The sequence below is a fragment of the Eupeodes corollae genome, chromosome 2 (genome assembly GCF_945859685.1).
Source record: "Eupeodes corollae chromosome 2, idEupCoro1.1, whole genome shotgun sequence".
Classification (NCBI taxonomy): domain Eukaryota; kingdom Metazoa; phylum Arthropoda; class Insecta; order Diptera; family Syrphidae; genus Eupeodes; species Eupeodes corollae.
The window spans coordinates 77,141,978-77,165,170 of record NC_079148.1 but is presented as its reverse complement, the minus strand read 5'-3'; the positions used below and the strand labels follow the sequence as shown (position 1 = coordinate 77,165,170).

At 33.9% G+C, this 23,193-nt stretch overlaps 2 protein-coding genes across 7 annotated transcripts; one reads left to right on the top strand and one right to left on the bottom strand.

Annotated features, from left to right (window-relative positions):
• Window positions 1-778: 778 nt before the first annotated feature.
• On the top strand, window positions 779-13,310 carry LOC129946069 (cell division cycle and apoptosis regulator protein 1-like). The gene is made up of 13 exons (XM_056056095.1): window positions 779-972; window positions 1,041-1,717; window positions 3,980-4,179; window positions 4,244-4,744; window positions 6,123-6,471; window positions 6,863-6,968; window positions 7,062-7,297; window positions 11,460-11,648; window positions 11,710-12,203; window positions 12,265-12,452; window positions 12,516-12,751; window positions 12,815-12,912; window positions 12,974-13,310. The coding sequence occupies exons 1-13, from the start codon at window positions 909-911 to the stop codon at window positions 13,176-13,178; spliced, it is 3,543 nt and encodes a 1,180-aa protein (XP_055912070.1). The 5' UTR covers window positions 779-908; the 3' UTR covers window positions 13,179-13,310.
• A 5,255-nt stretch (window positions 13,311-18,565) lies between these two features.
• On the bottom strand, window positions 18,566-22,811 carry LOC129946556 (uncharacterized). Of its 6 annotated transcripts, none has more exons than XM_056056792.1 (4): window positions 22,595-22,811; window positions 21,113-21,455; window positions 20,820-21,051; window positions 18,566-19,746 (listed from the first exon to the last, which is right to left on the bottom strand). In XM_056056792.1, the coding sequence occupies exons 2-4, from the start codon at window positions 21,429-21,431 to the stop codon at window positions 19,659-19,661; spliced, it is 639 nt and encodes a 212-aa protein (XP_055912767.1). In that variant the 5' UTR covers window positions 21,432-21,455; window positions 22,595-22,811; the 3' UTR covers window positions 18,566-19,658. The 6 variants fall into 6 exon arrangements, with proteins under 6 accessions (XP_055912767.1, XP_055912766.1, XP_055912770.1 ...); XM_056056791.1 differs by having other exon boundaries at window positions 21,113-21,432; window positions 22,595-22,810; XM_056056795.1 differs by lacking the exon at window positions 22,595-22,811 and adding an exon at window positions 22,491-22,512 and having other exon boundaries at window positions 21,113-21,432.
• Between the last annotated feature and the right edge of the window lie 382 nt (window positions 22,812-23,193).

The window sequence follows — 23,193 nt, the reverse complement described above, 5'->3', positions numbered from 1 at the left end:
TGTAGCACTGTCAAAATTAAAAGACACGAAAATACCATACATCGACATAATGAGAAGCTGTAGCTGTAGCTGCAGCGCAAGTTGACTCAACTTGAACTTTTGGCAGCGCTACAAGCTACATTTGAGATGACAGATGGGAGAAACCCATTTCATTCTTTGACTTTTCACTTTTTTTTGGGAACGTTCAATGCATTTGCGCTACACCATTGTGGGCGACCTTTGCTACATTAGTGAGCGTTTTTATTGACAGCTTATACTACAGCGATTTTTTTAGCTACAGCTGCATATCATTCTGTTCAAGGGGTAAACTGGGTAAAATATCTTCGAAATGTTGTGCATTGATACCAAATACAACTGTCCACATATAAACTTATTTAGTACAGCATCAGCTCAAGGCATTCAAAAATCTTCCAGAATAATATAAGGTCTCTAACGGCTACTCAGACCTGAATTTGTGCGTCCCCCTCTACAAAAGTACTACAGATTTTAAAGAAAATCGTACTAGTCTCATTATATATAATATTCATTACACTTTCATGGACAGGTATGACAAAAGAGAGACCTTAGCAGCTATCACATAACTTTACTGGTAGAGTTAAAATTTGGCGAAACACCAGCGCCACCATCAGTACAAAGTATTCTTGATTTTATATATTTGCTTTAAGTTGACACAGAATGGAAAAAGTAGGAAAGGGGCCTTAAGATCATGATTTGTTGGGTTGGTAATACTGAAAACAACAATTTATTTTGAACGCACACATTTGGGTTTTCGAGCAGCGGCCATATTCATGCTGTCAAACTGTGTAAAAATTTCTGCGGCGTTTTTCCTACCATTAATTTTGGAATTGAATTTTCTTGGTCTGACTACGACTTAAAATTTGTAAAAACTCACATTTCGCTTTGTGAAAATGTCTTTCAGTGGTCAATCTAACCCACCATGGCAACGCAATTCAATGAATAATTCAATGCAAGGTAGAATCTTTCAAAACTTAAAAAATGGTAATCCTTAGTCGATTATAAATTACACAAAATTATCTTAGGTATGGGTTTTCATCAAAACTCGCAAATGTTTATGAACCAGCAAGGCGGCCAGCAGAATCAAAATATGCAATATAATCAAATTGGTTCCGGTAATGTTAACCAAATGTCTAATAATCAAGTGTTTCAACAGCAAGGGGTTGCGTACCCATCTCGCACGGGCCTAAATCCGGTTGCTTTTTCGAATAACAATTCAGGCTCGACCCCAACTCAACAAAATAACATGAATGTACATGGCGGCCAGAACAGGCAAACGTACAATTCGATGGGTACGGTCACCAAAATAAGCAGTGATTGCGGATTGGTAAACGATGAAGTGCTCTTCTATAAAAATATATGCAAGGGCGTCGTCCCTAAAGTTGGAGATCGAGTTCTGTTTGAGTCGAGCTATAGCACAACATCTCAATTTAAATGGAATGCCACAAGGGTTCAATTAGTTTCGCAAGCTACATCGCAGCCTAACCAGGCTCCTCCGCCACCGTTGATGGGACAACGTGTTAATAAATCATCTTCTGGGTATAATGCTGTACCGCCGCCAGTTGAGTATAGAGCACTCGCTGCCAGTCAGAGAAGGGGGTCGCCAGGAGCAGCTAGACGTGGTTCTCCTAATAACGATCGGCACTCTAATCGCGATCGAAAGGATTCCAACAAAGGAAGAGATCGAAACGAACGTAACGATGTAAGCTAAAAACTTATAATAAACAGTTTTCTATTTAATTCACATAGGTATCCTAAACTAGGTATAATTAGTTACAAAATTATGTCTAGGTATTGCCCATACTATTTATCTACATTTACCTAGGATTCCCTTAGAGTCTCCTAAGTCCTTTAGTTCAACTTAATGTGTGCCTAAATAATTTTAAAAAAATACGAAAAACAGTTAAGACAAGAACGAACGCTTACTTCCCGGAAGCGTTTTAGTAAGTTACGCGAATTTTCCACGATTGCATATCTTTTTAAAATAGGAGGTGTTTACGTTTTTCATTGTGGATATATTTGCTAATAATAACAAGCAATGTCATGTCAATTATACCGATTAATCAATTTATTAGAAAATGTATCATAATGTTAATAACGGCTTACTACAAAGTAGAGTTACAGTCATGTGTGAACAACTACTAGGGCTTCACACCTCTCCATCTAAATTGGTCCCTAGCTGAATGTCTATAGTTGCGCAATCCAATTTGGTGAGGTCTTTTCCACTTGTGTGCGGCATCTGATCCTGACCTTCCTCTACTAGGTTATCCTTTGAGGTCTTTTCGAAGACTTTCCGAGCCAGTCATCACGGAATTCTCGGACTTGTATGCTTCTGGCTAAGTCTACGTCGTTGTACAGTTTGTCGTTCCATCTTATCATCCACTCGCTGCCGTGTATAAGCGAAGAACTTTCATCCTCTTTTGCCGCAGTGCATGAATCTGCACCATGAACATAGCAGGGCAAGGATGATAAATGTCTTATAAAGCGACAAAACAGCGGTTAGCAAGAGTAATTCTGATAATAGCGTGTACTTTGTTTTACCCTCATTAACCGCTTAACCCATTTTTGCGCTGAATTATCTCAATATCGTCGAGTACAGAGGACAGAATTGACAGTGCCTCGGGTGTTGACGTGTGAGCTCTGCACTATTTTTTCAAGGACGTTGTTAAGGAAACCACATGACAGCGCATGGCCTGGTCCTTTTATGACATCAAAAAGTTCGGTAAAGTTATTTCCAACGTTTATAGGACAGCGCGAGTTCTCAATGGTTATTGCGCAAAACTAGATATGGCTCTATACAGAAATCGATGTAAAGATAGTGGTTGTAGGTTTGATGCCCTTAGGTTTGTTTCCAGGATATGCCGTAATGTGAATATTTGATAGACTGTAGACTTTCTTTGTCTAAACCACACTGATAAGGATTTTCATATTATATTACGGCTTAGAATATTTGGTACAGTTTAGACGGTGCTTTTTAAGTATTGGCAAAGGTACAATTCATCGGGCATGCATTCGTCCGACAATATTATAGATACGTTGGTGCATACTCCCATGCAAAATCTTATCCAGTTGCTTTGAAAAGCATTTAAGCACCCGTCTTTGTTATTGCTTACTTCGTCTTAGTCGGGAAGACGGCATTGTTGGTTTTTGTTGTCTGCATTGAATGGACCATGGTGCCTGATAGGATAGTATGCTGATCATGCTCTCTTTTTTCTTTTGATAATTCTCTTCTTCTGCTGGTAGGGCTCATGACCAGCTCTACTATCCTGCCGACATACCTCATCAAACGAGGGTTTCCTTGTTGGTTGTGTTTGAAACTTTTTCATCTCTGATTACTTCTTGGCAATGTGAAAATAGCTCTCGTAACATTGTGTTGCCGACAGAGTACTTTTAAAAATGTTACTTTTGACTCGGTCGGAGAAAGATTTGCGATCTCTTCCGACTGTAGCCCTTAGACGTTGTACCTTCTTCCAGCATCTCTCTGTTTTTCCTGAGGTGTTAGATGTTAGCTCTTGGGAAATTTCGGATATCTATGATGCTGGAATGGTCTACCTTGTTGCCGATTAACGTGATTTCTTTTGAAATTTCTTCTAGTACTTCGAGATACGCAATATAGAACAAGGGTATAAGAATTACTCTCTATGTCTGCTAATTCATGACTGAACCGAAGAACAAATGTTGATATGAAGAAAGAAAGACTGACGGAACCTTGCATACCATCTATGTCAAAATTAAGAGTGCCCGTTTTAACATCATTAGTACCTAGCGAAGGAATAGATAACGTTACAAATGATTTTTATTTTAAAATCTTTCAACACTAAACGACACTATTTTTTTATAAGAACACGAATAGAATGTAACTATACTATTTTTTCTATTCCCAGAAATTTATTAGGTTAAAAAATTAAATTTTTATATTCACATAACTTAAGTTATAATTAAAATGTATTTGTATTTTCTGCAGATTGAAAGTGATCGCAAGCGACGTCGCGATGAAAGTCCAAGGCCTCGTGATCGCGATAGACGTGACCAGGACAGACGTGATGTAAGCCTTGATAAAAAAGATCGTGATCGTAGTCCAGTTCGACGACTGTCTCCAAAAAGACGGAAAACTCGACCAATTCCACGTTACGCTGTTCAAATTCCAAAAACATTATTAACATTGTAAATTAAAACTTTTAAATTTCTTAATGGTATTTTATTGATAAATTTACATTTTTCTTTTCAGTAAAAGTGGTGGAGTTCAAGAAATCAAGCGTCGTTATTCGAATTTATATATTCCTTCGGATTTCTTTCACACCAAGGTTCGGTGGTCAGAAACATTCACTCCTGACAATCCATTCTCCATGCGGCGTCCATGCACATTTCATATTGCTCACAAGCTAGTGGAACCATTGAATGATCAAAGACCTGAAATTGAACCCGATGATGCCGATTATATTTTTTCGGCAAAAGTAATGCTAATGGGTTGTCCTCCATTATCTGAATTGTATCAGAGATGTTTTAACCTAGATGAACACGAAGATACACACAATTGCGTTCATCCGTCGCGTTTGATAAATTTTTTGGTCGGAACAAGAGCACGTAATGAGCCAATGGCGATTGGTGGACCATGGAGCCCATCTTTGGATGGAGAAAATCCTGATAAGGACCCTGCGGTTTTGATTCGAACGGCTATAAGAAATTGCAAAGCTTTGACTGGAATTGATTTGTCCAATTGCACTCAATGGTATGTTAATGCAATTATTTTTACTTACACACTTGTAATTGCCGTTATGTTTACCACAGAGTTTCAAAATCAAATGACTTACAATATAATAATGTATTTATTTGTTAATTATGCTGTGCAACTTCAAATCCCAATTAAAACCTTTTTTTTTTTAATTCAAAGCTGTTCCTTTACCTTATCAAAAATGCTAGTTTCTGCAAATTAAATTTTTTTGTAGACACATTTTACAGAAAACATACTAATAGAGAAGAAACTAGCAGTTTTGGGAACTAAAGTAATGGTCCAATTGTACAACAAAAATCATATAAATGACAATTTTTTCAGTTTGAAGTAATTTCTTAAGCATTTCATTAAATTATCAATTTATTTAGTAATATGTGAATATTGTGGCCAAAGTTCACGTTTGATAGTTTTTCTATTTTAACATAAAAAAATAGATAGAAATCTAGCTTCTTAAGTTGGTTAACGATTTTTCTTAAGGTCGTGGTGCATAAGTAGAGTAAACCATTTATTTATACTGATCTGAACTTCTTAATTGTATATAAAGTTATTAAACGAAGTAATCGTATCCAATATCAAATCCACAAAACTATTCACTGAACTCTTAAAAAATAGATAACTCTTGAAAATTCAATGGGCGGTGATGTTTCAAAGTTCAATTACCCGTAAAGCCAAGCTCGAATTTCACAGATCAGCACATTAAGGTCAAGAGAAAACACCGGACAACCTTTTCCACATGAAACGATTCGAAAACCAAGCATATTTTTTTAATAATCATTTTATTAAAAAAAATATCATATCATGAAAGAAAAGAAATGTTTTTTGTTTTTTCTACTTCTCCATGATTAGTTTGAGCTAAAGTAAAACAATTTTCACCTGTAAACTTTTCTAACAAAGGCAAAACTTCTTATAAATTATTCTTTATTTTACGCTTTTAAAGATGGTTAAAAAAAATTAATGTACTCTTCAATGTCATCATGAAGTTTTGTATCTTCAGAAGAAGTATTACTTTTTTAATTGTTAAACATTAAGCTATAAGACTATACAAAATAATTTACTAAGAGAACATATAAGAGGCATAATGCAAAATCTCAAAAAATTTCATATGAAAAATTGTCCTTTTAGTTTTTGTTTTGCAATCACAAAAGAAAAAAAAAAACTAATGGGAAAGCTTATACCTACATTATTTACATTTTATTTAACAAAACTTATTGTAGATTCATACAATATTTTTTAAGGCAAATATCTTATGTCATTAAGACACCCCTTAAATATTTAGAATATAATTATAATGTTTTTTTTTTTATTTGTTAATTGCTGGAAAAAAAATTCTAAAACAAAATCAAAAAATGGGTTGCTTGGTTGATCATATGTTTAGGTACCGCTTCGTGGAGCTATACTACCACCGTGCAGATTACACAAGCAAAGGAAAAGTCATACCGTCGCGGGTGGAAACTGTTGTTATCTATCTACCAGATATACATTCTTGTATGCCGACCCGATCTGAATGGGAAAATCTTGCTGCTGACTATAAGGTTGCTGCTACAAATCACCTTAATCGACTTAAAAGTGCTGGTCAACAATCAACGTCTGCTGCCTCATCGGAGGAAGGAAAATCAACTAAAGAAGCAGATGAAGCAGCTACTGGTCCTGATTCTGCAACATCGTTGGCAAATTTAGGTGGAGACACTGGAGGCAATCAACACGATGAAAATGGAACAGAGAAGGCATTCTACCTTTAATTTTTTATAAAAACAAAAAATCATGTTGCAATTGCATAGATTTAGATTTTCTTCTTTTTTAAACGCCTTTAAAATATCTCGGTTTTGTTTTCTAACTCGGGTTATAAGTGTACTTATATAAGCAGACTAAATTTAAATCCCTTACTGAACGCTGCGTGAAGAATATTTTTTTTTCTTTATAACTAACAAGATCATACAAAAATTATTGACTAATTCGGTTTTTATGATCTGTATAATCTCAGATTTTTGAGGCTTGATGTTTAAGTGCAGATATGAAAAACGAATTGGTTGTTTAAAATTCTTTTAAACTGCCTTTTTAAAAGTCGATGATTGGCACAAAGAGAACTGTTTTTTATGTACGCTTTATTCATTACAGGAAGATAATAAGAAAGAACCAACGCATTATTCAAAATTAGATCTAAAAACAATGAAAATACAGGAAATACGTGATGAGTTAATAGCACGTAATTTATCCTCTAAAGGTAAAATTCAAAATATATTGCAATTTTGTTTTGTTTTATTATGATAATGTATGAAAAGTATTTAAAAACATTTTGTTTCAAATCAAACTAAAGGTCTTAAGCCCCAGGTGTCGGCTCGTTTGGCAAAAGTTTTATCAGCTGAAAAAGATAAAGATAAAAGCGATACTGAAAAAGATGATGAAGACACCAAGAAAGCTGATGATAGACCAGATGATGCGGAAATGAAGGAGGAAGATCCTGATGCTGGAATTGAAGTTGATATGACAGACATTGTTATATTAGACGAATATGACTCTAGTAAAAATCCAGATGGTGAAAATCAAGAAAAGGTAAGTGAATATTAAATATATTTTCAGATAGACCATCTAAACGAATTTTTGTTGATTACATATTATCACCCCTATCAGAAGTTTCGGCTGGAAAATCATTCATCCGTAATTTGTTTCTTCTTCACTTCGAATTTAGACCTGACAGTTCGAAAAATAGGTGTGTTCAGAAAATAGCTCTCACTAAATATTCCATCTCTGTGAAACAGACAGTGTAATCTGAACTTTCGTTTTTTTTATACAATCGATTTATTTGAAAAAAAAAAAACTTAAAATTAGCCGATATACCACTCCCCAAGGTGGAGTCCTTTCGCCTCTTTTATGGAACATGGTAGTAAACGACCTACTTACTTATCCGTATCTGGGAAGCACCCCCAAGTTCTCTCGGAACTCCTACAAAACGCCCTAAAAAGTCTAAGCAATGTGGATTGGACGTCAACCCACACAAAACAGAATTAATACTCTTTTCGAGAAGATATAAAATTCCTCAGATTAGCCCACCCAAGATTAGAGGAATACCATTAAGCTTTTCCGATCAAGCTAAATATTTGGGCCTCATTTTAGACAAAAAACTAAATTGGAAGGCAAATTTTGCTGAAAGAGTCAAAAAAGCTACTGTAGCGCTTTTTACTTGTAAAAAGGCCATAGGATCAAAATGGGGCTTCTCCCCAAAAATAACCCACTGGCTATACACTTCGGTAATCAGGCCGATACTCATTTATGGAGCCGTAGTATGGTAGACCGCACTGGACAAGATGGTAAATCTAAATAAGCTCATCAAAGTCCAGCGGTCAGCAGGTATGTGCATCACATGAGCACTTCGCTCAACACTAACCGCAGCACTGGAAGTACTTTTAAACCTAACACCACTTGACATCTTCTCTAAAAAGGTGGCTGCCAACTCATGTGTAAGGCTTAGAGCCACCTCTCAATGGACCAGTAACAATACTGGACATACTACTATTCTAGACAATTTCAGATCTATCCCAGATCGCTTAGACTATACCACCCCAAAAATGGTATTTGGTAAAAGATTCCATGTGTTCATCCCTTCAAGATCCTCCTGGGAAGAAGAGAGACCCCTGGAAGACGATGCGGTACACTTCTATACTGTACTGACGCTTCAAAGACCGATCACGGAGTTGGAAGTGGTATCTTTTCAGAACAACTGAATCTCAGTCTATCCTATAGACTTCCCAATCAATGTAGTGTATTCCAGGCAGAAGTAATGGCGATTAAAGAAGCACTATCCTGGCTCAAAGAAAACGTTATATCTTGTAAGGATATACGAATATTCTCAGACAGCCAAGTCGCTCTTAAATCTCTCGCGTCTGTCTCCACAAACTCTCAAACAGTTTACGATTGTCGATCATCTCTGAATGAGATGACGGAACAGTTTAACATTCACCTCATTTGGGTGCCGGGCCACAGAGACATTCCGGGAAATTGCAAAGCCGATGAGCTCGCCAAAAACGGAACACTTCTGCCTCATGTTAGACAAAAACATAACATAGGAACACCACTTGCTACATGCAAATATCTTCTCAAGCAATATGCTCTAGAAACAACAAATGCTAGATGGTCACAAAGTACCACCTGCCTAGCAACCAAGCAAATATGGCCAAGTATTGACTTAAAACGGTCAAAAGGCTTGATATCACTGAGCAGACAAAGTATAAGCTCTACAATTGGAGTAATAACGGGACACTGCCTCATAGGAAGACATGCTCTGAGGCTAGGGGTCTACACGAATGACTTCTGTAGAAGCCGCATTGACGAGGAGGAAGAGGAAACGGTCCAACACCTTCTATGTACATATCCAGCACTCTCCATTAGAAGGGATTACTTTCTCGGTATTCCCTTCTTCGATAACACCAGTGAACTGGCAACGATTGACACAAAACGTCTCTCTAACTTTATTAAAAGTACAAAATGGTTTGTTTAAATTCATTATTCTCCCATGAGTAACCTCATTAGTGGTATCACAATGGACCCTTAAGGTCTACGCGCGTCAATGACATCTGGACAGCCACTCCAATCTTACCTAACCTAGCCGATATACAAAATTTTCCTCACCGTTTTTAAGCAAGGTGTCCATTCGTGTGCAGGTCTTAACCACCTCTAAAATGTGGAATGACGTTCGGGTGGAAAAAATATAGTAGCCTATGTATTAAGTTGGTTCTGGGATCTTTTCTGAGTCCCTAAATGTAGCCAAATCCTTTAGGCTTCCTGACTTTGCTAGCGTTTTTCAGGCTGAACTGCTGGCAATAAGGGAGGCATGTAAGATACTTAAACAAAACCCAAACCAAAACCGAAATGTGGCTATCTTTACAGACAGTCAGGCAGCTGTCAAAGCTATTAACTCGGCCATATCCTCATCTAAATTGGTCCAGCAATGTCGCGATGAGCTTGCGAACCTGAATATTAACCTCGGTGTCACCCTGATCTGGGTTCCGGGCCATAGTGGTATCGTGGGAAATGAACGGGCTGACGAGCTAGCCAGGCAAGGATCGGCCCTTCATAGCTCACTTGCGGAAATGGTTAACATTCCTCTTGGTACTATGAAGGGTAAAATCTTTTCTATCTACCAAACTGAGTCAAACCGAAGGTGGAGCAATTTACCCAACTGCATTATATCTAGGAAGATATGGCCCACCTATAACAAAACCCGTACAAACGATCTTCTATGCAGGCCAAGGCAAGACAGCCAAGATTGTTGCGGTTTGTACCGGCCATTGGCCTATAGGAGTTCATGCAAAGAAGTTGGCTATCTCTTAAAACAGCTTTGCCGTAGCTGTAGTGACCAAAGAGAAAGTGAAACGATAATCCATTTCCTCTGCAAATGTCCTGCTTTGGCAAACACTAGAATGAAATACTTTGGAAAAGCATTCTTTCAAGAACTTGATGAGCTATCTGAGACAAAGATTAGAGACCTAATCTTTTTTCCCAATGCGACTAAATGGCTCTAACATAATCGCTATGAAGCTTCTCTATCAATCTATCCCTTTCAATCAAAGGTCAAACGAGTTTTTGGTATGAAAACGGCGCACTACAGCGCTAATTGGATCTCAGGCTAGGTTGCCTTGAGACCGCCATTTCTACCTACCTACCTATGTATTAATGTATTTTCGGTTTGTTATATCCACTGTATTTTAGTCATTTTGTTTGCTTATTGTGTTCTTTATAATGTTTTCATTATACTCACGAATATCTTTTCTTATTTTAGATTTTATAGTTATTCTGGATTCGCTTAGATCTATTTTTTCATGGCCGAGTAGTTGCGGTTTTGTTCTTAGGTTATCACTTCTACTAATAAGAGCTTTGCATTCGTCTGATATTTCTTCTTTGGAGATATTTTTGTTCATTAATGAAATATTTGATGTGGTCCTTATAATATTTTCTAGATTGTCATATTTACTTTGAAAGTCGTTATTCGTGTTTGACTGTCCTACAAGCTGATTAATTTTTGTCTGTATATTTCGTTGTAGGTGATTATTTTTTGTTCAGGAACTCCTCTAGGGTTATAATACATTACATTAAATTACACACTACTCAGCACATAAATGAACAGAGTAGAGAACACTCCACCTTGAGCGACTAGACTATGTAAGGTGATAACAACACAAGACAGAAGGACAGAAGAGAAAGAACAAAAGACAGAAAGAACACAAGACAACAGCACGCAGTAGGTTTCGAGACGGTCCCCCATCTGTCTACTAACCACGCTTTATCAGTGATTAGGCCGTTGCCTAGGGTTATAACAAAGTTTTCAATGTTTTATGGTTAAATGTAGTTAGGTCTTGGAAGGTTTAAATTTTCTTTGTTTTTTTTAGTGTGTTTTAGTTTTAGAAATATTTACTCACACGCATTTCAAAAGGGGAATGAAGCCCAAGTAAACAATTTTAAATAAAAACTCGATGTATTCACAAAAGTGTTGAGGTCTGTTCAGAAATGTTCTGTAATTGCATTCCATTGGGTTAGTTAATTTTCTATACAATTCCAATTTTTCTTACTTAATGTCGCTGCTGGCACAATAGTATCATAATCTTGACGCGATTGACTTCTTACATTTTCTTAGACTTTAAGTTGTTCTATATTTTTCTACTTTAAAATTAAGAAATTTGTATTGCTTAGTTCATCTTAACATTTATATTATTTTATACAGGAACCAAACAATGAGTTAGATGATAAAGAACGCAAGCAATTACAACGTCGATACGTTCTTCCAGAGGAACCGCACGTTATTGTTCACCCTTCTAAGACTGCGAAGGAAGGAAAGTTTGATTGCACCGTCATGTCGTTGTCTGTCCTATTGGATTACCGTCCCGAAGACACTAAAGAAAGATTTTTTGAGGTTCGAGGTTCATTTTAATTGATCTATTATAAACTAAGGAAAATATTTTTAAAATAAATAGGTTTCTCTGTTTGCTGAACTATTTAACGAAATGTTGATGAGAGATTTCGGATTCAATATTTTCAAAGAATTGTACTTTCACAAAGAGCCAGTTGTCGAAAAGGACGAAACTAAAAAAGATGAAAATAAGACAAATGATGACGATGAAAAGTCTAAGGACAGTCAAGATCAAACTTCCGAGAAGAAATCAATAGGCGAAAGTGAGAAAAAAGACAAAAATAGTCGCGACCGGCGTAAAAAACCTACTGACGAGGATACTGAAGACGAGAGTTATTCAGTGCACTCAAGTGACCGAAAAAGGAAATCAGATAGGAAAATGTGTGTTGTTAAACCACATCTTTTACTTTCACTAATCTATTTCGATACTTGCCACTGTGGGTATATTTTTGAAAAAGACTTGGAGGAATTATTTTTAATCCTTGGTCTGAATCTATCCCGCGCAGAGATTAGAAAATCACTTTCAAAGTCGGTGTCAAGGCATGCATTTTACTACAGGTAATGCATTTTTTTTTTATTATTTATAAATGAGAAGAAAAATCATGTTAACTCCTACTAGAAAGCTAACCGATGCGGAAGAGAAACCCGAAAATACTGTTAAAGACATAGACGCAGAAGATGAATTCCCAATAGAAGAATTAAAAAGAATTGCTTCTGGTAATAACTGCTTATTACCGGTATTTAAGGGTTCTGATGATAGTGAAGTGGAAAGCTCAAAAGCAGTTGATTGTGTTTCTACGAATGATGGTAAGTAAAATAAATTTCTAAATAGCAGTTATAATAACTGTTAACTAACATGAAATCTTATAGGCATGGTTACTCATAATGGAGTGTTGGTACATGTTGGAAAATTATTTGAACAAAATAAACGTTACGAGAAATCATATTCGGAATTAGAACAAATGTATATTGAATTAAAGAAGAACCATGCAGAACTACAAGCAAGCAACACCAAGACTAACAATAAGACCAAGGACCTCCAGAGCGAAGTTAAAAGTCTTCTTAGAAAACTGAGCGATGCGGATCAAGATTTATTCACTTTGAATGTAAGTTTAACAATATTTTTTTTTTAAATACTGTAATAATATTGTTTTTGTTTTATTTTAAAGAGAAAGTACAGTGACCAGCACTCTGCATTAATGTACTGTTATGATAAAATAGCACCATTTGTCCCTAGATCCGAGAAGAACCATAAATCAATTGAGGGGTAAATAAAATATTTTACTTTAAATTATATTTTCTATTTACAATTCAATTTTAAATACAAGGTCACGTGATCGAGAAGGTACTAAAGAGAAGAAGGACGACAAGGAAAAGAAAGAAGAAAAGGATAAGAAAGAAGATAAGGAAAAGGATAAGAAAGACGAAAAAGAAAAACCGGACGATAAAGTTGAAAAAGAAAATCAATCGATTGAAAAGATTGACGTTGAAAAAGACTCCTCGAAACCCGAAGTTAAAAAGGAGGTAGAATGAACAAAATAAAAGAGTATTTTATAGATTTGCTTAGACTAATGAATTAAGATTTTTTTCTTGGGTAACTTATCAATATTAGATGGCATATAAATAAACTGAATTAATAAACTATATAAATTTATTGGAAAATAACGTTACTTTTTTTTGAAGAAAAAGACAAAGACAAGACAAAATACCGATCCCAAATGTTTTTCCGATAAATCATATTTTATTCATGTTACTGTAATCCAATTAATTTCTACAAAAGAAAGGGAAAAAATCTAAAAGAGTGTGCTGTAAAAACATTTGAATTCAATTATAAGAATTTGTATTACGATATTACATAATACATTTATTATTATTAGTAATGGGGCTCATCTGACCTCCTTTAAGCGGAAGGAGACATATACAATACATTCATTCATTTGAATCATCACATTATTTTTAAACATATACAACTGGTAAAACAATACCTCGGTTAATCAAAGTCATACAAGTTTATTTGGGGTCTTCAATGATTATGGATAATTATAATTGTTTGTTTGTAAATAGATCAGTCGAAAAATGTAAGTTGATGACTATATTTATTTCTTAATTCTTATGGTAATTTTTATGATTCATAAACGCATGAAACAAAGAGTAGAAAAAATTTTGCATTACGAACGAATTTGGTGATAGTTTTTTTTTTGGGATTTGTTAAAATTAACGATTATGATGGAATTCGAGCGTATTTTTGTTTTCACCATCCAACTGTTTCAAAAGACGAACTCGTTTACATTTGAGTGTTTTTTTCAGACATGCTGTTTAATTACTTTCTAGGCAATTAAAAATAATTCAAGTACGAAAGGATATAAATATCCAACTTCAAAACCCGGTAGTGGCATTTAAATTTGTAAGTACCAAAGGAATTCAAAGCTACAAATGCGAAGGAAATGTACTGGAAATTGCAAGATTCAAGTTATTGTAAATGCATGTCTTAAAGCACACAATATATACAATAGTCGGAAAAAAGTATTTTGACAATACTATTTGTAATGCTAGACCACTTGATATGGTAAACTGAGAAATGTAACGAGAATCCTTTGCTACTCAAAACCAAAAACAAAGTACCTAGACAACGGTAAAATCCAGAAATAGTTTATTTTGCTCATACATTCTTTTTGGGACCCTTTTAATGAATACACTGAGCCATTAACTAACTGGAAAAAGTATTTTAACATAGTAATCTTTGCAGTTTCTTTCGTGTCGCGTGCTATCAGAGTTGATATTTCCTATTTATGTATATTGTCTTTTAATAAAATTTATTAACTTCGACGACATTTACAAACAATTAGTTGATAATAATGGGTAAAACACCGGAAGTTAGTCAAGATTTAAGAATTAAGATGGTGACCAAATATTATGCGGGTATTTCGGTGGAAAAGTTAAGCTAACTATATATTCCTCGTTAAACCGTCTATTACCAAATAAATAAGCAGAAAAAAACAAATCCACGCGAAATGTTCCACGTTCAGAGCGACCACGCAAGACTTCCAAGAAAGAGGACCGTTTAATAGTCAAAAAGTTTAAAGAAAATGTGCTGAACACCCCAAAAAAGAGTATGAAATTGAAATTTCAGAAAAAACGGTAAGAAATCGTTTGAAGGAGGCTGACTTTGCTACTTACATAGCCAGAACAATACCCCAAATATATCAAAAAATAAGCTTAAACGCCTGCAGTTTGCCAAAGAATTTTTACACAAGCCTTCATAATTTTGGGAAAAAGTATTGTGGACTGATGAAAGCTGTTTTGAATACCACGGATCAAAAAAGAAAACTTTTTGCAGAATCCCTAAGAAAATGCGAAGCAAAGTAGCACCTGTGTGTAAACGAATACCTCATGGTGGTGGCACCGTCATGTTTTGGGGATGTGTTTGCTTTAATGGCACCGGAGATTTGGTAGCAATCGATGGAATGATGAACAAACAACAATATTTGGATATTTTAAATAACCACGCTTTTAGTTCTCGCGATAAATTGATTGGACAGTCGTTCATTTTGCAGCAAGACAACGCACCTTGTCACAAAGCCAAGATGATAACTAATTTTCTAAAGGAAGTGGGTGTAAATACTCTAGATTGGCCACCTCAAAGCCCCGACTTAAATATAATAGAAAATGTGTGGGCCTATATAAAGCGAAAAAGGAGTCCATGCTTGACAAGAACGCACGAAGAGACAATCGCTGAGGTCGAAAGCCTTTGGAAGGAAATTTCTCCGCAAACTCTTCAAAATTTGGTAAAATCTATACCAGGCCGATTGCAGAAATTCATTAATAGCAACGGAAATTTCATTTTCTATTAAATTATGTTTTAATTTTTGTTTAATTTTCTTTTCAAACTCATTTTTTCCTCAAAATATATTTTGTCAAAATACTTTTTCCACCACATATTTCTGAAAAATAATTTTCAGTTACAGAACTATAACATTGAATTAAATTAAATAAAGTTATTTTGAAAGCTCATGGCCTTAACATGCATTTTATTTAATTATTTAATTTTGTTTCAACTGATCAAATAAGATATTTGAATAATAATGTACGATATTTTGTTTGTCAAAATACTTTTCCCGACCATTGTAATATAACAGATTTAATACTATAAGGGCATCCATAACACCTGGATTGTGCGTGTTTGATGTATACATATTAAAAATAGAAAGTTATAACACTTGGGCCAAAAATTTTGTAAGTAAGTTATATATAAACAGTTTTGTTTTCATAAAATCATAGATGTTTTACATGCATGCTAATAAGTTCATCCAGGAGTTTAATTTTGTACCTTATGCTACGAAGCTGATATATTCCTACTTCACCAATAGAATAAAAGCTGTTCTAGCTGGGATAGATTGTCAAAATGTTTGCCAATTACTAATCCAATACATTGTTTCGCTGACAATAGTACTCTTAGCTTTTCATATTCGTTTTCAGACTCATATCCCTCTTCTTCAGATGTGGAACTGCAACGACAAAATATGACAAGCTCATTAAATTCCGACCTTAACACCATTGTACAATGGGGAATAAAAAACAGCGTGGATTTAATACTTCGGAAACCCAATGCTGTCTTGTATCGTTAAAGCGAGATATACCCCCTTTGCCATTATCCATGGATTGCACTTGTACAATGAGACTGATAATCGCGATATTCTCGGTATGTGTGTCACCAACCACCTCTTGTGGAGCGATCAAGTACGCGATGTCGCCAAAAATTCCGCAAGGTGTTTTTCCTTAGGCGATGAGAGATATATTTCACCCCTTCCGATCTGGCTATTATCTACAAGTCTTATATGGGCATTTCCACAGTATTTTTAACTTTCATGTTACCACAGTATATTAAGCCTTAGAAATGAAATTGGCACTTTCTAAGTGGATAGATTTTCGTATCATGACTTATTTCAATTATATAACCTACTTTTGACTTGATTGGATTAAAATTTTTAATTAAAATTAATAAAAAATAGGCTTAAATATTGCAAATTTCAAGCTTACCAGATGCAAATTTATTAAGTTTTATAAACAAAAAACATTTCAACGACCTTTGAAACAACTTAACATCATTAATTTATAATTATTTATGATATACACTGATAGAAAACCCTCGAAGGAAAGGTGTGCTACCATTTAAAAAATAGTACAAAGCAATTAAATTAGAGTACCTCCGTTTTTACAAATATTAAAATCTGATCTTTTTCTCTATATAACTTTCTCAACTATCGATTCTGGTAGTATTTTATAGGCTTAAATTATTCTCTATCAATCAATAAATCAATTAAAATTTAATTGGATCATGTGCCTCTATTTAAAAATAAATAATGTCATTTTAAAGTTTAAAATTGAAAACGTGATTGGTATAGAATATGTGGTTTTTTTTAGCGGCACACCTATCGATAACATCTTACAGAAAAATAAATGATTGTGAATGATAATTTTACGAATAATGAATAGTAAAAAAAAAGCCGTTGATCGAATTTTTTAAATTTCAAAGTTTGTACAAAATCAAATTTTTGTATGAATTGAGGGTTTTTCATTGAATGCACACATCTCCACTGCACTGCACAGAACTGAAGATATTTATTAACGATGTTTCAAAATGAATCACGCAAGTATTTTCTTGTTATTTAGATGATAAACAACCAAGAAAATGTTTGTTTATAGATGTGCCTCAAAATAAAAAAAAAATTTCAATTGCTGAAAATGAAAGATTCTGTGGAAATGCCTATATACGTCCAAAGCTTGAGTATAACTCCCATATCTAGGCTGGTACTCCTGCAACTTACTTAAGCCTCTTGGATAGTATTGAACGCAGAGCATTTAAATTGATAGGTAATAATATTATCATAAGTTCATTTACTTCGCTTGAACATCGTCGTAAGGTTTCTTGTTTGGCCCTTTTTTACCGTTATTTTAACGGTTTATGCTTTAGTGAAATAGCCAGCTGTATTCTTCCCCTTAAACAGTTCAACCGTAATACTCGCGCATCTAAGAATGCTCATCATCATCAGTATACCTTCAAGTCCAACTTCGGCCGTACTGTCAAATACAGAGATTCGTTCTTTAGTCGTACTACGCGAATGTGGAATGCCTTACCACACTCTGTTTTTCCAAGTCATTGCAATATTCAGGAATTCAAAACCAATGTGCACCGACATCTCCTTTCAAACCCTCTCCTCTTTTTACTGCTCACACTGTGTCTGTGTATGTGTAGTATGCGCTTATCATAACAAAAAAAGGGTGTCCCTTAGGGGTTTACATAAGGTCCGAATCTGCTCCCTATTTACGTCAATGCACTTCGATCCTTGGTTGATAACTGTACCTTTCACAGTACTCTAATGACGTCCAGCTGAATCTAAGTGGCCCCTTGGACTTATTGAGCTTATAGTGGAGTGTATAAATGGTATTTTTTTAAATCCAAAAAATAAAAATTTTTAGTTAATACAAAAACAATTTTAAATGCCTTTCAAAGGAGTTACTTTATTTAAATTGTGTAACACATTACAATTACGTCACATTTCTTTTTCTTGTTTTATTATAATTTTTAGCAAAACAAGTAATAAGTTTTAATAACATAGGAATGAACTTCAATATAAGTCAAGATTATTATAACTATGTAGGTAATTTTATATTTTGAAACAAGAGTAAACAAACAAAGCTTTGGTTCAACTTAAAATCATTATAGATAAAATCAAAACTAGTAATTATTTAAGTTTTCAATCATCTCTAATTCTCATTCTAGATTTGTGTAGTATACATAAATTAGTGAAAATCGATTACATATAAATTAATTGTCTAATAAACCAAGTCGCAGTCGCATATAAATGGAACAAATTTAGGTTAATGTAATGAATTTAAAATAATTGCATGGTTTTGTTTCATTTCATTTTTCTTCATAAATATAAGTTGGGTTTTCTCTGGTTTCATACAAAAATATGTCCTTCACTAGTTTGATTTTCGGTAGATAAATGGTCAAGATTTTATCCTCTTTCCAAATACTTAAATATACATAATATATATCTGTTTGTTTTTGTTACTGATTGGCTTTGTTTTCAACTTTAATTTGGCGCTTTCTCGCTCTGTTTGTTTATTTATTATCCCGGACTAACTTGTTAGCTTATATGAAAAGAAAAATAAATTATAAAACTAAAAATAAATACGTGACAATTTGTAATGGGTTTTTAAAACATGATCAAAAACTAAAGGTTATAAAAGGACATAAAAACAAATAAATTAACATATAATAATTTATATGTATACATACATACATATGTATATAAAAAAAACAGTCTTTGTTAAATTAAATTATAATTTGTCTGTGTGATTTTATTTTATAATTTACTATGTATTCTGTAGTTTAAAGATACATTTTTGTTTGGACAGATTGTTCTAAATTTCATGTTTTATTGTATAATCAGATACTTGTGGATATAAAATCGAGTTTGACCGATTTCTTTTTCGTAATTTTTTCACTGATTTGAGTTTTTTTTTTCTTCGCTAAGTAAAATGGACGTCAACGTTAAAATATAATATATGATTTAATGTTATTTCATAAATACATGTTTAATGTTTTATAATTTTGGATTTTTTCAATGATAAATGCTCTTATTGAACTAATATTAAGTATTGTGAGTTGGTAACATTGATACCACTTTAAAGTTACACCCTATTAATTTAAATTCTGAATGTTTGGTTTGCATATCAAAACTAAAAGGTGCGTTAAAGCAAAGTAAAAATGTAACGTTTGGAAACGTTTTAAGTATATTTGAGAAAATTAGAATAAAATTAAATTTGATTAATATATTCTGTTGCTTTCAAACTGTCTGCAAGTCTGGACTACTATTACGATATTCAAATCTGTTTTTTTTTTTTTTGTAAATTCGAGATAAATTGATTTTTTGCTCTTGGCATTTTTAGTCTCAAAAAAATAACAATAAATTTGTTCATTAAGTAAATAAAATTCACATATTCTGCTTAGGCTTCTTCCACACGGCCAATTGGACGCAGCACTATCCTCGGATCTGGGTCAAGCATTCGGTCAGATTCTTCGGCACTGCTGAGGCTAAAAATTAAATGTAAATTAATTAAACAAAAAAAATAACCTGTATTTATTTAATTGTTAATAACAATGTTTTTTTGTATTGAAAGAATTAGCTTCTGATTAATAGAATGGGAGGGGTAAAGAGATTGGGTAAGAAATAATTAGAAGATTTCGATGTGTATTGGTTTTGAATTTCTGAAGATTACAATTAAAAGGAAAAATAGAGCTGCGAAAGAATTTACGGGTTGTGCTCGAAATACCGTATTTAAATAATTTTTTTTAAATTATGTATTACAAATGTCTGTATGGTCACAACACTTTACGACAAAGTTCTGTAATTCAGGGTTATGACTTGTCAAAATTCTGTATTTCAAAATGTTGAAAATAGTCTGAAAAAGAGAAATCGTAATGATTATCAATACTTTTTGAGATTTTTATTTACATTCCTTTGCAAACATTTTAAGACAAAAACATGTAAATATTAATGTTCTTGAATAAACGTGATTTCTGTGTGATTCTAAAAAGCTGTGAATTTTAAAGTTATAAGTCAATTTCTTCAATGAAAATTATTAATATTTAGATTTTTTTTAAATAGTGGTTTTCTTAATAGAGGTTGCATGCAATTAATCTTTTATAACAATTGGTCCATTGTTACGTCTGCTGTGTTGCATGTGCCACCGTTTTGTTGTTCTTTTCAACATTTCATTTTGCGCAAACAAAATGTTTCATCATGGCTAGACATGAAACATTCATTGAAACCATGCTAGTTCACTTCTCGTAATGTCTGCCAACCAAATGGTTCTCTTTATTGGATTTTTTAACTATTCCAATAAACTGAAGAACTTGTTATAACAAAACCAAGCGTAGTTTTGTAAAATTCGTACATTTTATTTGAGGACTTCTCATGGTAGAATACAGATATCGAAAAAAATATATAGATAATAGGTATAAAATTAAAAAAAAAAAAAACCCAGATAAAAACTTGTACTTTTTAGCTTTGAAATACTTAGAAGATCGAAAATTTTGTATTCAAAGCACAGAATATAATTTAATGCATTATAAAAATCTTAAAAGTAACATTTAAATTTTCTTACCATTCTTTATTATCGGGCATTAAATTACGCCGCTCCTCATCTTCTAGTCTTGGCGGTATTTCCGACACAGGGGCATATTGTGTATGCGACACTAAGGGATCTGTTGATGGATTCAATGCCAAAATTTGACCACCTGTATTACCTTGCAATTGACGAGCTAGGCTTTGCTTCTTGCTAAAATAACATGGACATACGCAGTTGCGTCTCCAGTCAGCAACTTTGATGTATAGACCTTTACAAAACATAAATATTAACGTCTTTGTTATTGATAAGATAAAAGTAAAATTACTCACCAATTAAACAAAACCCAATTATTGTCATAAAAACTCCACCCGTAACGACACCAATATCAATGCCTTCAGATGTCTCAACAGTTTCAATTCCTAACTCTTCTTTGTGTTCTTCGCTGTCAGCAAAATCCGCAGCACCACTAGCTATCATTGCCACTCCAGCAGCAATCGATATCAATGCAAAGAGCAACAATGCTACTTGAGGCATTGGTTTTTTAAGTACTTTCATGGGTGAAACTGCAGATGTTTGTCCCAATAGTCCTCCAGGCCGGCTTTCATACGAAACCGTTGTAGGCTGATACACTGGCCCACCGGACGGCATTCTTAAACAAAAAAGTGTAGATATCTGTTAAAATCAGAAATTGAAATAACTACAATCATAAGAAAAATTCCGAATCTAGTCAATCTCTTATAGCTACTTAGTTGCCTTACATGCCTTTTATGTAAAGAAATAATTTGTATAAATTTATCATCTGCGTCACGCGCTTCCGTTGGAAAGCGATTACTCTAACACTGTTAAACTGCGAAACAGAGCGCCTATCTTGTGTACCTACTTATTGGTTTGAATTTGTTTTACTTTGAGTTTTTTAAGTCATATTTTAATTAACAATTGTTTAGTTCTTTACAAATTATAAAACTAGAAGGTATTTCGTTTTTAAATTAAGATTTTGAAGTGACATAAGACTCGAAACTATCATTCCCTGAGGCCTACATCGCATATGTAGGTACATTGTGGGTATACATTTAGCTATGATGACCTCTTTACATACTCACCCCAATAACTGGGATTATGAGAGCTAAGGGAATACCCAGTCTTTTAGTAACATCTTTCACTCACATATTCCATTATTTCTTAGACTAATGTAAATACCTAACTATAAGTTTGCGTCAATGCAATTTTGTATCTACGTCCTCCGAATATTTTGTGAAGTTCTTAGAAACTACGTCCAGCAACATGACGCGATTGTTCTTAGTACTGGTACTGGCCGATAACAACTCACCTAGTATACCCCTGCAATTAATTTGTATTAAATTAAATTAGTTTATTTCATTCAAAAAGGCACAGGCATTTGAACTTGACCCACGGTTCAGTATTGGCTATAATTAGAGCATTATTTGTTGCACAATTTTTTGTTTGCCACCAATACGTTGCTTATAACATTTACATTATATTTTTCAAAGTGAAAAGGTCCATTGTTTTGAATTCATATTGAAGTAATCGATTTTCCACCCAAACCAAAACAACCAGTTCTACAAGTTCAGCTCTTGTTCTATGCGCCATTACAAACTCTATGCTAATAACTGTGATTAAATTGATTTACCATGAAGGTTAAACTATGAGCTTTATACATATTATAGTGTTAATATTGTAGAAACTCACATATGTAAATAAAACAAAAGATACCAAATTGGAAAACAGGAATTTTACGCCCGGACCTTCTTACAAAAAAAAAATAAAAAAATATTCACGAAAAATATGTTTACCTCTTTTGTTTCTGTTCTACTTCTGTTGTACTTTAACGTATACTTTGTTGTTAATAAGAGACCAACCAATTCACTTTTGTTTATAATCTTTCAACAATAATTAACGAAATAGTTCATCAACATTCTTAAACTTGTTTTAAATTTTAAACACATAAATCTCTGCGTCAGGGTCTGCCGTCAAAAAGTGCACTTTATTTGTCGACTCTCGACTGCCATTTATTTGTGGGTTTTCTGTGCAACAGAGACAAAAATAATAGATAAATAATAGTTGTGTTTCGCTTGTAGTTAAGCTCTTTAGATTTTAGGGCTGCCGTGATATCATTTTTCTAGTTTTAAGAAAGTAGTAGAATATGTGGTGCATATCGGAGCCATTTACGGGAAACGAAAATAGTCCATTTTGACACATTCGTTTTGATAATAATTTTAAGTTTGTTTGAGTACCGATGCATCTGCAATTTTGATCGAAGGTAAAGTGGGAAAAAAATGTATGATATGCTCAAGGGAGAAGAATCTCTACCAAAAATAAAAGATACAATTTGATACTTTAAAGCTGGTTATATAGGACAGAGCTAAAGATCCAAATGGACCAAAGCTGACCC

Bases quoted from the DNA above. Each gene is read 5' to 3' on its own strand.
- LOC129946069 (XM_056056095.1), top strand. From the start codon at position 909: ATGTCTTTCAGTGGTCAATCTAACCCACCATGGCAACGCAATTCAATG. The intron at 6,969-7,061 runs GTAAAATTCAAA...ATCAAACTAAAG, and splicing joins ACGTAATTTATCCTCTAAAG to GTCTTAAGCCCCAGGTGTCG. The intron at 11,649-11,709 runs GTTCGAGGTTCA...TAAAATAAATAG, and splicing joins CTAAAGAAAGATTTTTTGAG to GTTTCTCTGTTTGCTGAACT.
- LOC129946556 (XM_056056792.1), bottom strand. From the start codon at position 21,431: ATGCCGTCCGGTGGGCCAGTGTATCAGCCTACAACGGTTTCGTATGAA. The intron at 21,052-21,112 runs GTGAGTAATTTT...TGTTTTGTAAAG, and splicing joins AATTGGGTTTTGTTTAATTG to GTCTATACATCAAAGTTGCT. The intron at 19,747-20,819 runs GTAAGAAAATTT...TTTAATTTTTAG, and splicing joins ATGCCCGATAATAAAGAATG to CCTCAGCAGTGCCGAAGAAT.